We start from the raw sequence: 20480 nt of genomic DNA, 5'->3' as shown, positions 1-20480 counted from the left end.
AGTAGGTCTTGAATAGTTTTTTAAAAGAATCAATGTCTTTAATATCTATGGTAGTCTGTGTGAAGTGCTTCTTTGATTATCCTGTTATAAGAAAGCATAAGACTATATCTCGATGTTTGAAGGAGAGTCAAATAAAGGATTCCTGGAATAGCATAGTTTGTGTGAGCTTTTATATGTTCATACTTTATAATGGCAGATGCCACAAAAGTCAGTTATGGTCGTTAGCAGAAACCCTGCTCCTTACCATTATGCCACCCTGCCTCCCCTTTTCAATCCTCCCTGTACACAGGCTCGGCGCCAGGAGAAAATACAGAGGGGTGCAATTGCAATCCACAGGGGTGCACAAAAAGTCATAAATACTATGAAGACTTTGGGATATAAAGGAGACGACTGGGGGTGCACTGAGGTCCATCTGGGTGTGCAATGCACCCCTAAGCACCCCCACGGCGTCGGGCCTGCCTGTACATATCAAATAACATGAACAGAAGAGAAAAACTGTGCACTGTCACATAGCTACAGCAGAAGAGGGTCTGTGAATTGATGTACCATTGGAAGATATGCTGGGCAGCTAAAGAAATTACTTTAGAGATTACTGATGAAGATCATATTTAAAAATATATATATTTTGGGGATTTAGTATGAAAACAGGGTAATAGCATAAATAACGTGAATGTTAGAAGTAATATGAATGTAAGAAGTCGACATTAATTTCACGTGGTAAAATGATAAAACACTCAGCAAAGTTACAGAAGAAGCATCAGGTAGCGTTGTTTGCATCCCATTTGTCTATGGAGTTATATAACTCCATAAGCCTATGGAGTTATATGGAGTTTTTGTCAGTTGAAAATGTTTTTTTTGTTAATACTAGCAAATTTAACAAGAACCAAAACAAATAAAATGATCCAACCAACTGGGCAGTTCCTTGCGAGTCCCACCACTGCCTATTTCTTCAAATCACGTTGATACAACTGCTTATTACTGCCACGTGTTTAGTGGCTTTTGTAACATTGCAAAGGAAGAACTAGTTAGCCAACAGTGACCAGCTCTGCATCTTTGAGGGATTATGCACTTAAATTCTAAGCATTTGGAAATCACTAAATGTATTAAGTCTTTATTTAGCAATTAAAAACCCCAATATGTGAATATGCCAATGTTGTTATCACTAGGTTTGCTCATACTCACACTCTTCATTCAGACATTCAGAAGCTCAGAATGCCAGCCATGAAAACTGTGTTAGGAAATGTGTCAGGTTAGCAAAGTCAGTAATCACAGGCTGTGCAACCAAAGTATTGGGCACTATTAGCAACGATAAACCAATGACATTGGTACATGCAAGGGAGCCCTGGTGGATGAGCAGTGTTAAAATGTGTTACGTATGCGGAGAGTTTACATGATGACAGGATTTCACTGATAAGGTAAATGCAGTGAATATACTGCCAGTGAATGAACTGAGTTCACTGCCAACAGGGCATTCAAACAGCTCATTGAATACTTGGGAGATAAACTTGTCATAATTAAGCCAAAGTGGACTACAAAATCACTACACTCTTACTGCGGTGATAAAAATTTCACATGCCATTACCTGGTAGTTAGACTGTCTGCAGTGTGAAGTGATGAACCTGGTTTCGAGATGACAACAGATAATGGAACTGAATTTAGTACAGGGGCGATGAGACATTCATACAAATATTGTAACGTAGGCACAGTGTAGAAGCTTTGTTTTTTTTTTTTTTTTTTTTTTCCGGACTGGTGTAAACAAATTGAAGTCCACCATTTGTAAACCTTTTAGCACTTAATTGATCTGACATCTGAAAATCACTAAATAATTGAAGATCACTGGGGAACAAAACCAAAGCAATGAAACGCTGCTTAGGGGCCGAGTCTGCCCTACCCTATTAAGGCAGATTGGTGTGTCAACATTCATTCCTCGCACGGTTACAGTAGATCCCCTTTATTCTACGAACAAGGAAAGACTTCATTGTTTTATTTATTCCTCAAAACGCTTCCTCACATCGAAGAAAACAACAAAAGCATGATGTGATTTATGCCGCCATGCATTTGAAACCAAACACGATAGAACGTGTTTAGTCGGACGTATCCTGCAAACACAAAGCAAAAATGTAGATGTATACAGTAAATGTTCAATGTATCCAAGCAACCACTTACCCTGGCTTTGATGTAGGCTTAGTGTTGTAATTGTGCATTATCGCACTAAAGGCTTGCGTCAGTGGCATATGTCATATCGGTATCTACTGCTCTCGGATTGGTCACTGTACTTATTTTCGCTGGTGAGTTTTTAGCCAAATCGGGGAACAATCTATCAAACCTGAAAAAAATCATTTTAAATTGTTCTATTTTAGAAAGATGCAAATAATTCAATGGAACTCACCATCTTGAAACCAAACTGGTATTAAAGGGTCGCTACAGTAAAAATCTGTAATTCATTTATAATTTCTTATTTCCCACTACTGACAGAAACAGTTTGAGGCTGCTTTACGCCCACTGACATGGTCAGTAATTGGGGAGGGGGAAAATTCACTTAGGGCTCACGAGTGGTTTGGAAACTTTATTCACATTCATAAAGTAAAATTTTGCAACACATCATGTAACTGACTTTGACTATAATCAAAAGTCCCTTCTAAGCTCTACTGTTATTGAATAGTTATCCATATTCGTGAAAATCAGGTCAGTGAAAATCATAACCCATTCCTCCACAGCCAGCTGCCCTCATGTTTTTAGGCATTTTTCTTCATTTTTCCACTAGTAAAATCCCCATGAATTTGTTTAGCATAGTTTTGATGAGAAACCAGTCACAATGTAAACAGCTGCTGGATATTGCCAGCAGACCGTGAGGTTACTGCAGTTAAAAGGACTTTGCCAGCTTAGCCAAGGGATCGTTCAGTAACAGGTACTTTTGTTTCTATTTCTAAACTTTAGCTTTGTAATTTACATTTAGGTTGTTTGTTGCTTTCCTGTGATTTATTTATTCATTCATTTATTTTTGAAGGTTGCCATTTTCCAGGGGGAAGCTGAGTGTACTGTAGACCATCACAAAAAAAGACAATGTTAGTGCACTCAGGGATGAAAACATATTTCCAGTTTTGCTCTTTCCCAACATCTGCTGCTGAGATGTACAACTACTGCCATCATGTGGCTGCCACAAAGCACAACCCAACTGAGATACTCTGAATTGTACTGTTACTACAGATCAAGACTTTCCATGAACCCACTCTTCACTGTACAGACTGGTGTGCCGTGTGACTATTTTCAAATGATTTTTTGCTACAATTTTCTACAATTTTCTGCTATTATACAGGTCATACATAAACACATTTCATCATCACACTGCTCTGGTTAGTGCGGTCCTTGATTTACAATCATCTCGTCACTCAAAACAACATTTTAACATCCTGCTGGCCTGCTTTGCCCATTTACAGTTCAGACAAACTACATTTCACATCACGGTTATCAGAATGGGCTTGGTTCACAGCAGTGCTAAACTGTTCCTGTTTAGTGCTGGCTAAACAAGCGCTGGCTGAAAATGGACAGAGGCAGATATATACCAAGAAGGCAGGCTTTCAGTCAACAGATGTGACCCTCCTTCTAGCTAGCCTCATTCAAATTCAACAAGGACTAGGGTTCGAGGCGTCACATCCACGGGCATTATAGCTCCGGACAAGACTGCATTTTTGGACACACCTACCTGCGTGCATCCAGACCTTTGCTCTCCCTTCGCAGCAGAGCCGAGCTGCGCGCCAGTGGGGCTCACGGCCACGCAGGACGTGCCGCGTAAGGGTGCGATTTAGCGCGGTAACATTTGGTTAGGGCGGACCGGCCGCCTGGTGTTTGAAAAATCTCTCTGAGGCTCCTGCTCCAGGGGCTGGAAGGCACAACAGTGTCAGCCATCATCCTTCAACAGCTTCCCGGAGTGAGAGGCTGAACTGCAGTAAATACTCACTCCCTTGCATTATGTCATTAGCTGCAAGCGACTTGTCGCCTCACTTCAGAAATAGCCTGTTCCGACAAGACTATTTTTAAGGTAGAAATGACTCCCAGAATCTGAACATCATCTGAAGAGTCAAAGCTCTTTTTCCTTAGCTATGGTATCATTCTCCATCAGAGGGACGTTTGGCTTTGAACAACCACATCTCCGCGTCTCTGCGAGATTCAAGGCCAGATGTTACCCGCCAACGAGACCATTCATTCTGCGGCGCTGCTTGTAAATGGACAGCGCTACCGTTTTAATTTTTCTACGCCCACAAATGCAGGAATGCAGGTATCAAATAGGCGTGTGTTCGCTGAGCATTGTGGCTTACAGTTGCTGTGTTTGCTGGCCTTGTTTTTCTGCCCCTAACCCCCCCAACCTCTCCACCCCCCGCCCCATGGAGAGACACAGCGCTGTGTGGTCCACAGCTGTGCGCCTGTGTGTGTGTATGAGTGTGTGTGTGTGTGAGTGTGTGTGAGTGTGTGTGGGTGCAGGGTGGGGTGGTGGGGGGGCTACACAACCCAGCCCCAGCTGCCAGACGGTTCCCCCTAGCTGATTCCCCCCAAGCCCTGAGGCTGGGCCCCGGCCTGCACGCGCCGCTGCCTCCCCCTGGCCAATCTGGAGCCACCAACCGGCGCTGCTGTCGCCGCCACACCCCAGGCCGCGTGCTAATGTATTCATCCGCAGCTGCCGGGGGGCAGGAGGAGAGACGCGTGCGCGAGCAGCTTCCTCCCCCCTCCCTCTCCCCCTCCCCTCTCCCTCCTTCTCCTCCCCTCACTTCGCTCCTTATAAACGTCACCACTGTGGCCACAGTTCCCGACACGTCAGGTCAGCTCGCCGTTCCTGCTTCAGAGAGGGATGATGAGTCCACTAATTGCATTATAAAAGCGACACCTTTCAGAAAGCGCAGCAGACACTCCATATGCTTCAATTTGCTTAGATTTTGCTTTTCTTTTTAAATTTCCTCAGGTATTTTGTGGCCGCAAGATCTCCTTGAACCTCCCTGGTTGAAGAAAAAAAAAAAAACACCATTTATTGTTTGGATATTTTCGTCTTCTAAAACAATGCGGACCTGCTGAAGCCTTTTGTATTTCGTCTCTGTGTAATATGCGGAGGAACAGATGGCTTGAAACTGCCTCCCTCTCTTTCAGCAAGGTGTTATGAGAAACCTGGGAACTGAGCTGACCTCATGGGGAGTTTTGTACTAATGCAGATTAATAGGCAGGAGAGACTTCTTAAGTGCGATGCCGAGCAAAAAAGCTGTTTCTATGAGTACGTCAGAATGGGGATCATTAGTCTGCAGCTGTCAGAACAAAAAAAAAAAAAAAAAAAAAAAAAAACAGTGTTAGCTCAATTTCGGTAACCTCAGTGTTGATGAATGAAATCGGCTGTACACTTGTCATCGGTTTGTTTTAAAGCAGAAGTCGTTTTATTACATTTATTAAATCTATGCACGGACACAGGAAACTGCAAGAAAAACAGTAACAAAAAAAGAGGCGACAGGTGACAAACCCCCACCTCATCAGTCCACAGTGGGGCAGGTGAAAATGCAAGGAAAAGGCCTGTATATGCAGCGCAAGCCTCAGGATACGGTGCTGATGCTGTAGCCAAGGAGGCAGACACACCATATCCCTTGGATTCCACTGCTCTGACTGTCGGTTTCCATTGGACCAGACCCTTCTGTCGAGGATATGCTACAAAATTATGTCACATCTGTGCATCAGACAGCAATAAGGATCACCCGGGAGGCCAGCCAAACCAACCACTGAATCTCTTTTTTATCGGCACATGGCACACTTTTCATTCGCAAAAGTATGCCCTGTCACTGGACTCTGAAATGTTCTCATAATGTTTTTACAAAATCGGGCCACCACATCCCCACAGGTGCCGGTCAAACATCGATCAGCCTCCACCAAACCTCCGGTCCCTGTGAGCAATTTAGCACAAATTGAGCTCAGGATCAACATGAGTCCAGTCACATTCTGATCTGCTGGAGATCCCCACGATTAACAATTCCTTCCCTTAAAGGTCCTCCTTAACAACTAACGCGCTGAATAAACACAGCCGCGGGCCGCACAAATCCTGGAACTATCACGTCCCTGCAAGGGAAGAGGGCCGACTAAAACACAGACATTTAGGATGCGAAACAACAAGTTCTGCTTCACAAAGCTTACCGGATATATTGCTAGCTGAGCAGATGGGTCACAGCATTAGCCGTGATTGTCAACATACTGTGGGTGTGGAACAACAGAAGAGGGTCCAATGAAACCTTGTGTTTTATGCTGGCCAGTCAAAGGCTAGGGCAGGAATGTGTCAGCTGGAGAAGTGACCCCCAAAGCATACTAAATTCAAAACATGAAGGATACCATGTTACATATTTACAGAGGCTGTCTGTGTGGAAAAAGGACCCCCTGTAATGCCCCACGTCTCTTTTGTGCCCCCCCGCCCCCCCCAGTCCAGACTATAAGAACATACAAAACTTCTGATGATTATGCGGAATGCTTAGAAAAAACAGACAATTTTCATATCTTTCCATTTGAAATAGAAAAACACACAGCTTTTCAACTCCCTGCTATTTATTTTGTCTTTAATATACTTTGCATATCATCAATTGCGTATGCGCTTCTAATAATGATAAAAATGTGCCTTTTTTGTTATACAGAATTTAGAATTCACTAAAAAATAAATAAAATTGTGGCCTTGAGTTTTTATATTTTGTCTTGATAGTATATTTTAATATATATTTATATATTTTCCATTTGATATAAACACTTTTAAAGATATGATGAAAGAACAGGACTCCGGCGAAGCAAGAGATATTTCACCGGCCATTTTTATCACATCATTGTCTATCTGTCAGAAGTCTGCAGCTATATACAAACTGGATGTAATCACTGTCTTGAAGGACAAGGAATGTCCATTTCCGTGGCAACACAATGCATTAAGGCCACAGGTAATTGAGGCAAAGATACACCTTGGTGATACAGTGATTAAAGGAGCTGGGAGTAGAGGAAGGTCAACGCCACAGTCCTTTGTGCCAAAACAATCTGCGACATTGCTTTTTGTAGCTCCAAGACAAAATATTCAAGTTCACTCTAACCATTCTTACTACTTTATAGGGCGTGTTTTGGTAAAGGTCTGTGAATTCAGGTTTTTGAGTTTACGGTCTATGTTCATTCTTTGGTCTTTCCCGCACTGAAAAACACGGCTCTCTGATGTCTTGTGATTCCTGTCACACGTCATTGTTTTCTCCTGTGGTTTTCCCTACGATGGGTCTCCTGCATTGCAATGAAGCTTGACTCGCTTCAAAGGAGCAGCATCTTTCCACTGCATGCGTTCAGCGCAGTCTGTCTGGCGAGATGCATAGGTAGTAATTAGACATCATGTAACTGGCACATCTGGTGGTTACATCCCTGGTTATCCAATGGCTGTTGGCCACGTGAGGCAGATGCTGAGGGGCGCACAAGGACAGGCCCTCACAGTGCTTTAGAGAGCCCTATCCATCCAAAAAAAAAAAAAAATTAAACGCAATAATCCCTTGAAGTTCAAATTTAGGCACGTCATTTCAGAGTAAACAAAAACTGTAGGCCGACAAAATGACCTACAATTAAGAGCAATAAATTACAAATCCTTGCCATCCAAGCAAACTGACCAGGTTGGTTAAAAAGTAATTCTTTGGAGCGTGTTCCTTAGTTTTGCCGCCTCCTCTTTGGTGGGCAATACTCGGGTCCTCTCTATGTCTCTGCGGTCTCCTCCTTCACCTGGACGGGGATCAGGTGAGAGGAAGACAGGTGGACGGTGACGGGCAGCTCCTGCAGGCCCTGGGAGACGTGCAGCGCTTTGCCCCCATCCTCCACCTGCAGAGCGGACTCCCCATTCACCTCCAGCTCCTCCACGGGTGTCAGGCCCTCGCTGGGGCTGCTGGACAGGGCGTGCCCCGAGTGTCCGTTCACTGCGCCCTCCAGAGAGCTCCCGATGATCACAGTCCTGTAGCCCTGCCCCGCCTTCGCCCCCTCCGCCCCCACCCCCGCCCCGGCCTCGCCGAAGCCCGCGCCAGCCGAGGGGTCGCTGTTGACCAGGGACTGCAGGTACTGGGGGTCCAGGATCTCATCCTTCACCTGCAGGCCCTGGAGCTCGCCGGGCCTCAGCACGGCGGCAATAACCGTCCCCGGCTGCTGGGCCACCACGGGCTGCCCGCCGGCATTCAGGGTGACCACGCGGGTCAGGCCGTTGAGGGAGGAGCCCTGGGAGGCGGTGCTGATGACCCCACCAGTGGACGAGCCCAAGCTGGTGACCAGGAGGTGCGGAGGCTGGAGGCTGTCCGGCAGGCTGCTGCTCGCCGTGGTCAGGCCGGCGGTCTGGAAGGTGAGCACATCTTTGCCCCCCGGCGCGGAGGAGGAAGGCACGGCGTGCAGAATGACCCTCTGCGGGGAGGTGTGGTCAGAGTCCCCATTGGACAGCATGGTGGTCAGGGGCACGGTCTGAAGGGTGACGGTGTTCCCTCCCTGTGTTCCTGGGGTGAGCACCATGGGAAGGGAGGCAGGCACATTGATGGTCCTGCGGGGGGGTAGGGGGGAGAGACAGAGAGAGAATGACGGTGTGATTATGACACCCCATGAAATCCTATTTACAAACGACAACACCAGATGCTTTGACTGGATTCCAAGATTAGCCAACATGATTCACCCAGACAATGGCAAGAGCCACGGCGCTTCAGAATACTACATTTTATCTGTGCCAGACAGAGCAGTTCTGTGCCAATTGAGTTTGAAGCAATGAAGCCATGAAGACTGTAATTCACAGAGAGGCCCAAAGAAATAAATGAGACATCTCAAAGGTAAAGGGAGGCTTCATAGTTTGTAAAGATTGCCTTAATAACAAGGGGGCTACACTACTCTGATCATACTGACTTGAAATACAGAAAGGAAAAAGATGACAAAATGACTACTGGGTATGAAGATGGAGCGCTGGTTGTCAAACTGTCAAGGCCTAAAAAATGCACTATGGTTTTCTGTGTTCACATTTGAGAGTGTCTGTGTGTGCCTGTGACTGTGTGTTTATACTTCAGCGTGAATGTGTGTATATGTGCAAATTTTTGTATGTTTGTACGTGTGTGTTTTTGTGTATAAGTTTGTGTGTAATTGTGGACATATGTACGTTTGTGTGTATGTGTGTGTGTGTGTAGATTTGTGTGTAGTTGTGTAAGTGTATATGTGTGTGTGCATTTGTGTGTGTATACGCATGTGTTTGTGTGTGTTCATATCTGTGTAAACGTGTACGTGTGTGTGTGTTTGTGTATGTGTGTGTCTATCTGTTTTTCATATGTGTTTATGCGTGTGTGTTTATGTATGTGTATGTGTATACTTGTGTTTTTTGTTAGTGTACTGTATATGTGTGTATGTTTTTGTTTGTGTATGTGTATGTGTATATGTGTGAGGGTGTGTGTGTGTGTGTGTGTGTGTGTGTGTGTGTGTGTGTGTGTGTGTGTATACATATGTAATTTGTTTGTGTATATGTGTGTGTGTGTGTGTCTGTGTGTACATATGTAATTTGTGTACGTGTGTGTGTGTGTGTGTATACGTATGTAATTTGTTTGTGTATATGTGTGTGTGTGTGTGTGTGTGTGTGTGTGTGTGTGTGTGTATACATATGTAATTTGCTTGTGTATGTGTGTGTGTGTGTGTGTGTGTGTGTGTGTGTGTGTATACATATGTAATTTGCTTGTGTATATGTGTGTGTGTGTGTGTGTGTGTTTGTGTTTGTGTGTGTATATGTGTGTGAGTGTGTCCGCGTGCGTGTGTCTCACCTCACAGTGTGGACGGGGGCAGGGACAGCGGCTCCCTGATTGGGCTGCAGCACGCGCACAGTCTGCAGTAGCTGCTCCGTCTGCTTGCCGTCCTCCTCCTGGTACAGTTGGCTGGGGCTGGGCTCCTTCTTCACCGCCGTCACCAGCACCGTCTGCCCCGTGGCCTTGCCCTGCCCGGCCCGGGACGTCCCGCGGGGAAGCCCTCTGCCGTGGTGGGCGGGTCGGTGCCCGCCGTGGTCCGGGCTGGAGTCGGAGCTCTGGTCGCCTTCATCGTCAATCACTACCAGGTCTGAGGGCATCTCCTTGAACTGGTACACCAGCCTCTGACCCTCCACCTTGGCCAGGATACCCCGCTGGTAGTAATATCTAATGGGAGGAACCATAAGGTCAGGGGACATGCTCATTTCCCCATTTCTTTACCCTTTATAAACTACGGTAATCATGGCAGAGAGGCAGTGTAGCACAATGGTAAGGAGCAGAAGTCGTAACCGAAAGGTTGCTGGTTTGATTCCCCACTGAGGCACTGCTGTTGTACCTTTGGGCAAGGTGCTTAACTTTCCACAGTAAATATCCAGCCATATAAATGGGTAACATGTAAAAAACTGTAACCTGTATAAGTCGCTCTGGATAAGAGAATCTGTTAAATGCCGATAATGTTAATGCAACAATGGCATTCCTCTTACCTGAGGGCCCGTCCCATGGTCTCATAATTCATGTCTGGCTTGTTCTTGTGCTTGCCCCACAGTTTGGACACAGCCTTGGAGTCCACCAGCTTGAAGATGCCCTTCTCCCTCTGTGTCCACTTGATGTACTTGGGACAGGTGTTTTTGTCCTGCAGGAGGGCCAAGAGGAACTCCCAGAGGTAGATGGTGTTCCCTGTGGGGAGGGGGGAGGCGGAGAAGGGGGATCGCTTACTAACGCTGTTCATATCTCGCCTGACAGATTTACCGCCTAAGTTTGCTCACACTCCTATTTTATTTGAAGTTTAATTCAACACAGGAACATAACACTGATGCACAATTACGATATTGCTCATCATCCATCAAGTGAATCAATCCTCCACGTTCCTGACCGTGTCTGCCCGGCGCAAAATTAATTACGGGCGTCTGGTGGTAGATTAGTTTTACTCGTCGACCTGCGAGCGGTTTGGCTAGAAGTGGTTAAAAACAGAAACGCCGGCGGCAGGCGCCGGAGTCCGGGCCGCGGTGACAGGGTGATGTATACTCTGCCAGACTCCCTCTCTGCAGATCGGAGGGGGGGGGACACGTGCAAGAGTGGGCCTATCGGGGCCTGCATCGAGCGCCCTCCGGCCCGCAATCAGTTTTACTTCCCCGCGAAACACAGCACTTTGAGAGCACCTCATCAATTAACAAAAACCCGGGACAAAGCACGCCCCCTCCACCCCCACCCCACCATCACCGGACTGAAGAGAAACTATGCTCGCTCCACAATGCAAAACAAGCAGGAGGCGGGAGGCATAGTCACACTCACCTTTTCCCTCCTTGTTCTTCTTCTTGAGTGGCAGGCTGGGGGTGCTGATGGGGGAGCAGGATCTCATTGTGCGGGGTTTCCGCACTGGGGGGAAGAAAGGGAGTCACAACCGAGTTAACTCTCCAGTAGAGAGATCAGTGGAATAGAGAAATTAGCAAGACTCCAGACTCCCACGCTTTAATATGCATCCCGAGGTTCTTAAATAGGAATGTGTCTTTAGCACATACGGTATTATGGTTAATCAATGGTAAAATGCAGCAGCTGTTATCTGTTATTTGCACCCTACTTGAACAGGAATGTGAGTGCTGAAATACTGTGGAGAAAAAGCTTTTCAGAACTGGAGGCAAAAGAAGAGTCCTAACAAAGGAGATCTGCTATTGCCCCCTGCTGGTTGAGGTGGAACAGTGCAGCACCTTTGTTTTTCCTCTGTGGTTTCGCAGCACTCTTTGGTGGAACTTCATCCATGGAGGAGGACTCCTCATCCATCGACACATCTATGCAGCTGCTGGACAGCTGTTCTGGCCGCAGTGATATGTACGTGAGGTCAGAGTCCAGCAAGGGTCCATATGTGTGAACTGCAAACAGAGTCAAGAGTCAACACACCAGCATCGTAGCATAAAGGACACCTGACACTGTGAGAAATTATGAGTGTTTTACCATAAATTGTTCATTTAATTTCACTGGTGTGTGCGATATGTATTGCTCTAAAATTGGTATAAATCTGATCTGAATCTGACTAGTACCTCAGGTTTATTTTTAATTATTGGAAATTATAGTTTCAAAACACATATTAATAACACTGTTTGGCTTCCACACTTTGGGCTGTTCTCTGAAAAACTTCTGAAAAGTAGTTTGGTCATTTAATATTTATCTAACTGGAGCTTTCAAATAAAATGATGTTTCAAGGAAATGTCAATGGATATTTGAAGTTCTCAGGAAAATGTTAGAAATATCAAGTTCAAACGATGTAAATGGTCCCCACAAGTCAAATGGTTCAATTTTCTCAAAGAACTATTTAATGCTACAGTAAAAATGTTTTAGAATTTATTTTTTCTTATCCAGTAGTCAGATTATTGGTATTTTTTGCCATGTAGCCATGCATACACCTTTTAACTGATGCTATCCAGGAAGGCCTTCTAGTAAACATACAGCACGGACTGGGGATTGGGATACATACACAAATAAAAACCCAGACCACCTCAGAGGAGGAAACTCCTTTTAAGCGCAGGCAATGTGCTGGCACATAGCCTTAGCCTTCTTCACATAATGAATTTTAAATGATCACAAAAAGATTGATGTAAAAATCTCCCATCTCTTCCTTATTATCTCAGTAATTTATATTACCTTGTAACAACTTTATTACACTAAAAGAAATATTGAACGTGAAGTATATAAAGACAATGTAATAAGGTAGAAACAATCGGTTACAGACTCTTAGATTCTTAATTAAACTGGCACACTTGATAACACAAAAAGATTTTGGAACACTTATGGTTCAGAATGAATAGCAGGTTAAAGGTTAAAGGTTTAAGGGCACACACTCTCTCCAGCGACAGACAGCCAATAGGAGAAGGATCTCTTACTCATGCGCTTCTCATCCAAGATGTTGTTGGGCGATTCCATGTTGAGCAGCGCTTCGGCAGCCACTATGGTCTCCATGTTGTCTCCTGCATCTGAACCTGCAGTCTCCACTGTACAGACAAGACAACCACTCCCGTCAGAGCTGGCTCTGAACATGGTGTGAGAAAATCCTGCTCTCAAGAGGAATGGTGCATCTAAACAGACTTCAGGCTGAAACCTGCAATGGCTGAGCGGTGGACATGAGAAAAACAATGATGGGTAAATCAGGCTTCATGAACCCAAAAATGGGTGGGGCTGTGGTGTACTATCAATGACTCACTGATCTGAGCCAATCGCACCGTTGTTATGGAAAGCAATGTTTTATAATTTGCTGAAGTATATCTGAGACTGACATAGAACGGTAGATCCATCCGTTATGAGGTTCATGAAGCGGCCCTCAGCCATCACTATGGAAAACATGGATGTTCCGCTCCCATCACTTTTTCTATCATAAACTTGTCAACACAATTTCACTTAAAATGATGCATTTAACACCACTGAGTGTCCACAACAGTGTGTCCACAACAGAGGCCTGGCATCAGTCTTGACTCTTCCAAGCATGGGCTCCACCCCTTACCTGAGAGTCCAATATCCCCGCCCATGATCTGCTCCTCGGCCACGTCGAGGGAAGAGTCTACCATGATGCCATTGGGCACCTCGTCGGAGTCCAGCCCCGAGTACACCTGCATAAGGTCGGTCGCTGGCACCTGCTCCACGATCACCGCCGGGAACACAGACGGGTCGTCCAGCTGAGGAGAGGAAGGGCCAGTTTACGACAAACCGGCATGGGCTTTCACAAGCAAACCGGCACGGCCTTTCACAGGCACTGCTCAATCACAATGCTGCATTCCATGAAGGCACAAGGCACCATATGTCACTACCTCTTACATTGTTCCCCTTCATTCTACTGGGGCACTACACGTTATGTCCTAACATGTCCAAAAATCTCCTATGAACCTAGGTGCTATTTCCTGTAAGACCCAACAGGATGAAGCTCATTCACATCAGAATTTTTCAGTCATTCCTTGTGGCATTAAATGATGGCTGAGGCAAAAAGGCAAATCCATCTGTGATGGCAATCGGTCATCTTAGCATTAAAACAGCAAAGGAGGGACAGTGCATACAGAGAACCAGCCCCTTTCTCATAACACTAGCTTCATGCTGGCAATAGCACCCTACACACCTTGTGCTGCTGCAACCCTGGAATGTTCTGACTGTCTACCATGATGGGACTTTTTCTGTAAGCCGCTGCGTCACACAGACATGAAGGCATGACCCTTCACCCAGACGCGCCAAAACTGAGAGCAGTGAACGCTCATCCAAGTAGTGTCAGCGTGAGTCCATAAAGCTCAGCATGGAGCGACACCATCTGTCTCAAAGCACACGCGTGCATCTCTTCCCTGCCGCGGGCTGAGACAGAGGCCGTGGCACACCCCGCTGCTTAATTTCCGGAGTGTTCTGGACCGTCTGCTGCAGAATTACCCACACTGGGCTTGGCCGATGTGCACCAAAGCTGTTTGCCTGACTCCGCTGAGAATTACCTAGCTGTATTCTCAATGTGGGAGAAGAACTGTAGACTGAATTGCAGCCTTCAACTGAAAGACGAAAATCATACAAATTAAGGCAATTTAAGATACAGAGGTGAACTTACTGTATTTTACCCCGGTGAGGTCTGAAGTTATATTGTACATGGATGTATATTGGTTAAAATAATATATGCCTGACAATACATGCAATGTTTTATCATTATTATTTACTGTCTGGATGAGGCTTGAAGTCTGTCTCAGTTTCTGTAATGCATTGCCTTTTGTGTGTGTGCGCATTTTTCCCCAGCATATCTCTTGATCACTTACGATAATTGAAAACAAGCATTTCAATTTCCCAGAAAGTGCATTTTGTTTATTCCCATTTCCTTTGCTCTCCACAGGCAAGTAGTTATTTTCTGTAACTAGGTGCATACACTTACAGCTTTTAAAACTCCAATCTGATTGCATTTATCTGTCAGTCAACCGTTCAGTCAGTCAATTGGCCAAATAAACAATCATGTGGATATAATGGATATATTTCTTCTCACATATCTTTTTCTGGCATGATGTGACCTTAGAAGGGAAACTATTGTAAGAGGTTGACTCAAACTAGCAAACAATGATCTTTTTCAGAAGAACAACCAGCATACACAGGGGAGCAGCAGGACCAATTTTGGGTCCAAGTCCAATTTTAGTTCGGTTCAGTTAGTGACAATTTCCTGTTGCGACCACAGGATGGCAGCAGATTCTCAGATGTCACACAGACGGTTCTGTGATTTGCACAGTACATCACGCCAAACAAGCCATATAATTATATGAATTATTTATTTCTTTATCGACTGGAAGATGCTTTTACCCAGAGTGACTTACATAACATACAAATACTGGCTATTTACTGAAGGTTAAGTAACCGCACTACCACACATACACACTATATACTGTATGTGCTGGTTTCTGCTGTCACACTCCAAGTAAAGGTTAAAACAGCCAATACATTTTCATCAGAGGGTGATTGCCAAAGGCTGGCAATGGTAAAGCACTCATTGGAGAGATGCTGCCTAACCAACTGCAGTGAGGAAGTGAGTTAAAAATGTGATTTAGCCGCTGCTGACCAAAGGCTAATAAGGTTCTCTCAAAAAGCACCCTGTACTGTTCTCTGAAAAAAAAAGTTTTCCCTTCAATTATCATTTAACATCCACCATGCTGTCCTATGGTGTAATTACATCACTTAAGGATTTCTGGAAAAAAAAGTCAATATTCAAGTAATGGAAATAAACTACAGGGAAAACGCTCTGTTGGACATATTGAGTCAAGAGCTCACAAATATTTACAAGCTGGGGGAATCCACCCAGACACTTTAAAACTAAGGTTCATTCCTAAACCTGCAAGAGCCAGTTAATAGCAAAACACCACCACCATCAACCACAGCAACAACTAAAATCAATTACAGCTTCACCAGTACATATCTTTATTGATACATATTGTTGATTAACCTATTTATCATATGTTGTATATTTATCATATGGATCTGAAACTACCACTGGTTTGCATTTTACCTGATTTTAAGATAAGCCATTGCATATGTATGGAATTAAATTGGCATTATTCGTATGTAACCGTAATAACTGGAATCAGTGATCCCTGGCCTACATTATAAACATTAAAGTGCACCTCGGGCCTCACAAATACCTTCCTAAAACTACCAAAATTAGTATCAATAATCATAATATTGAAAGATACAACCCTTCATCAATGTACAGTGGCTATATACCAGTAATGTTCAGACAGCTGTATGTCCTTGACATTTAGAGATACATTTTATCTTTGCAATTCAGTCCTTTCAACAACATTTTATTTACATGAATGGTAAATATGGCCACAGCTAAAATAAATTTAAACTGAGCTGGATTTTAGAGTTACAGTTTAAAAGACTGTCCAATGGGAATCCCACAGCACTGTGCACACACACACTTCAGTAGACAAAGAGCCAAAGGATCATCTGCTGATACACCTTTCCTGTACTGACTGCTGTCCTTGAACATCCTGCACCAGGCGAAAGAGCCAAACTGCCTCTTCGGTACTCTTGGACGAGGCTCTCTACTTTCATGGAAAGAAACGCCCTTTTCCAGGCAGTATCAACCCTCCTTTTACCAGGGTACATCCCACACAAAGGTTGTGGACAGGACAAGAGCTGCCTCCTGTTACCTTTGCCACTGCAGTTAGCGCCGGCCTTGTTTTGATTTGGTGGGGCTTTTGTTTTCATCTCGAATACCAGGAAAATGGCTTTCCCAGTATCACGCAAACAAGCACTGTGCTTTTAAAATGGAGGTCGGAAATGACTGCTACGTAAATGGACACTCTGAAGACAAAAAGATAGAGGTGATGGTTTTAAAAAATTATATTATGCGCTCAAATAAAACAAACAGACAGTTGTAACCTGAGCGCTGTGTTCGTTGCCGGCTCGGCCCGCTTCTGTTAGTGAAACAACAGATAGAGATTCAAATACGAGAGAATTTGCATCTCTGGGTTCCCTGTCCGGGCTGAGGTAATAATCCAACCAAACAGTCAGGTTCCCTCTCTGCTCTTCTCTGTTCTGCTTTACTTGCCACCTGTGACCACCATTTTCCTTGCTGGCTAACCATGAGGTGTCAAACAATGAACCTTCACACTCAGTATGTGGAAGTGTAGCTGATCCCAGGAATAATTACCAGAGACACAGAACCTTTGTGACGGGACAGGAGCTCTCAAGGGGTACCCACGCTGCACCGTCACCACCACCACCACGTTAAAAAATAAATGAAGAAAAATGGGCCGGATTCATCCTCTCGTCCTATCTGACAGGGTAATCGCAGACCTCAGACGCAGGGCTAAACAGCGGTTTGGGCCCACTGCATCTCCCTGCTGGTAACGGTAATTATTGACTTTGCAGAATCCAATAGGCCTACATCATGGCTAATCATTACAGTACAGCAGTCCCGCAGAGGACCTGCAATTCTGAGCGCACCCGTGTGGAAAAAGTAAACATGTGCTCTCCAGATTACACCCTTCCAGACAGACTAAATTGCTCAATCACTCTAGATCCCACCTAGTTGAAATTATATTACAGACCGCAGTTAAGTGCAGTGTAGATGCTACGCGCTGCTTATAAACCAATGGTTCTGTAACTGATAGAGGGGGCTACGAGGAAATATAGTGTGATTTTGGCACAATGTAAGGATTTCCCCAGTTCATCCGCCCTCTTGACAGGTTCGTCTGGTTGGGCCTGTAACGGCAGCGGTGACGCATGGGTAGGGAAAGGCGAGCGCGCTGCATCCACTCGTCAGGCCTGATCTTCTCACAAAAGCCTGCTGCACAGGATGATCCAGGGACAACTGCACCGTAGCATTTTGATACAAACGTACTCTCTAAATCACACAATCTAACCCAGCACACACGCTCACCTGCTGTCAATATGGTTGCAGTGGCTCCCCCTCTTTTCTACACACACGCACGCACGCGCACGCACATGCCCACACACACACACACACACACACACACACACACACACACACACACACACACACACACACACACGGAGGCAAACAGACACACACATCCCAGCTCCAGAGCTCTCACACTTTCCGTCCCTCCACTGCCAGTGGCCTACACCCCGTTTCACAGAGCGTTCCAGGCTTTTTGCTAGCCTGCCTCATCTGCCCTCCATCACGTCACAGTGAACGGATCAAAGGCTTCACAGCCATCACCCACCCTCCTCCAATTCCACAGACTCCTCTTAATCGCGGCTCTCATTCTGGAGAGGAGGTTTCTGCATTTAGGAAAGAGTGATGGAGGCCAGAGCGAGATAGTTCCTCTTGTTTGTCCAGGCCTAACTCTCACCATTACTGTCTTTTTTCCAAAACCTTCCCAGATCCTCAGGACGACTGAACAGAAAACATGGATCAGGTCAACAGCCTGATCAAAAGACGATCTTGGCAAATAATAAAAACATTACACCAAACAAAATGAAACAAACAAAAGCTTGCTAAAAAAATAAAGGGGAAAACTTGCTGAATCCCGTACCTGGTTCATTTCGTCCATTCCATTGCTGGCAAACTCGAACACCAGCTCACTTGGCTGGACTGCAGTCGTCATGATGACCGTGGGTGAGAAAGAAAGAGATGGGGTGAGGGGGAAAGACAGAGAGAGAGAAAGAGAGAGAGAGAGAGAGAGAGAGAGCGAGAGAGAGAGAGAGCGAGAGAGGGGCTCCCTCCCCTCTGGTAACTGGCCACAGAACAGGAAACTTTCAGAGGAACAGCTCACTGCCGTCGGGGTCGGGCAGTTTTGCAAAACGAGGGGAACTGTCAGACGAAACGGGTTCCTCTTTGTGTCTGAGGTCCCGTGCTTCTTGGTCCAGTCCGCCGGGGGAGTTTGGGAAATCTGGCTTGGGTGAGAGATGAAGCTCGTCCCTGTCGGGGTCTGACTCTTCTCTCTCTGATACGGAGTCTGACTGCTGCGCCCGGAGCATTTAAACCTGCCGGAGGGAACAGGAGACGCACTCCGTTAATTGAACGGTGCCACAGCCTTTCTGACAGATCTTAGGTCTGTTTCCACTGGGACCCGCTTCACTGCAGGCCTGAAGCTGGGAGGACCTCGGCTGCATCACGGGAAAGACCTGGGGATCTCTCTTATTACGATATGAAAGCAGAACAGGGGAAAATATACAACGCTCTTAAGACACAACATCCATCTCAGTGTATAACAGGAACTTTTGTCAAATAGTGATCTAGTGATATCTAGACCCACACAGAGAAAATCCCACATTTAGAAATATTGAATGTTTGAAAGTGTAACTGACAGCTTTGGCTGTTGTATGGAAAATGAAACAAGTGAACACTTTGTTCATATTGTAATTATCATTATATGCATTTCAAAAATGTTGGCAATTTTTCTGTAAAAGTATAGTTGGATATACCACTCACAGATGCAAATGGCTCTTAAAAGCCTATCTAAGCTCTAGGTGGGTCCAGCTGCTTTCCTAATTTTCTGTTTTTGTAGCAGCACTCCGGCTGCCTTTAAGGCCTTTGAGGTTCATTAAATTAACATGATGTCCCTGCCCTGCCCTCTCCAATCTGTCTCTTCAATGCAAAACAGAAAAGGGTCTTAACGCCAGCTTCGGGCCCTCTGCGTGCTTCAGACACAAGGAGATTAAAAGGAGATGCAAACACACTGAAAAAGCTTTTACTCTCTTAGAGGAGCAGAATAATGCACAATAAAAAAATCTGTTAGCATTACAGTGGTTTTTAAAGCCCAGGGATCATTGAGGAGAGCAAGGCAATTAGGAGTCGCCCTCCACCCACCCACCCAACCACCCACCCACCCACTCCCACCCCCGTCTCCTTGGATTGCCTGGGAGATGAGATCACCCGCTCTAAGGACAAGGGTGGTGCAAATGAGCGTGGTTTTATCGGTCACGCAGATCGAGGCTGCTGGGGTCACAGTCACAGCACCGGGGCTGGAACAGTCTCAGGAACGTCTCGCATCTCCGTGATGTCACTGGTTAAGTCCTTCGAAAAACAGCCACGTGATGTCACAGTAGGGAGGTAACCTAGGGAGTCGTTGAGGGAACAGCAGGGGAGGGAGGGGCTGACATTTCTCCTCAGTGTTGGTTAAAAAGTAAACGGAGGTGGAGGGAGGGAAATGACAGCCAGCGGAGGAGGGGGGGGGGGTCTGAGATGGCTCTCCTTCTTTAGTAGCAGGGTGGGGCTTGTTTGCTTTGAAATGCTTGTGTGACTGACGATGCACATTCCAGGCTGGATTGTTTCAAAGCGGGGAGGGTTGTGGGAAGGGGGGGGGGGCTTTGCGGGGGGCAGGGGGGGTCAAACGAATGTACGATTATGTCCTGCTTCTTTTTCCCTTTCTCTCCAGCAGCTGTAGGATTTTTCTCGGAGCATGTGGCCCAGGGACAGCCGGACAGTTTGTGCTGTAGCCGAGCCTGTCATTACTCTTAACGGGTCCTCCCTCAGGAGAGAGACAATCAGCCGTTACCATGTCTGCCAGCCCTGCGGCTAGAGAC

The 20480-nt window shown here is 45.6% G+C and overlaps 1 protein-coding gene across 5 annotated transcripts in view; it reads right to left on the bottom strand.

Annotated features, from left to right (window-relative positions):
• Positions 1-5441: 5441 nt before the first annotated feature.
• elf1 (E74-like ETS transcription factor 1) overlaps positions 5442-20480 on the bottom strand; it is a 47660-nt gene continuing 32621 nt past the window's right edge. For all 5 annotated transcript variants that reach the window (XM_036548197.1, XM_036548200.1, XM_036548196.1 and 2 more), the window contains exons 2-9: positions 18488-18938; positions 13480-13651; positions 12866-12973; positions 11696-11857; positions 11283-11366; positions 10475-10667; positions 9792-10157; positions 5442-8542 (exon numbers count right to left, since the gene is read on the bottom strand). In XM_036548197.1, coding sequence (XP_036404090.1) covers positions 7720-8542; positions 9792-10157; positions 10475-10667; positions 11283-11366; positions 11696-11857; positions 12866-12973; positions 13480-13651; positions 18488-18559 — 1980 coding nt within the window. In that variant the 5' untranslated portion in view covers positions 18560-18938 and the 3' untranslated portion in view covers positions 5442-7719. The remainder of the gene's footprint in view (positions 8543-9791; positions 10158-10474; positions 10668-11282; positions 11367-11695; positions 11858-12865; positions 12974-13479; positions 13652-18487; positions 18939-20480) is intronic.

This window comes from Megalops cyprinoides, chromosome 16 (assembly GCF_013368585.1).
Source record: "Megalops cyprinoides isolate fMegCyp1 chromosome 16, fMegCyp1.pri, whole genome shotgun sequence".
Lineage (NCBI taxonomy): Eukaryota > Metazoa > Chordata > Actinopteri > Elopiformes > Megalopidae > Megalops > Megalops cyprinoides.
Note: the sequence above shows the minus strand (reverse complement) of the source record. Positions and strands in the feature narration are given on the sequence as shown.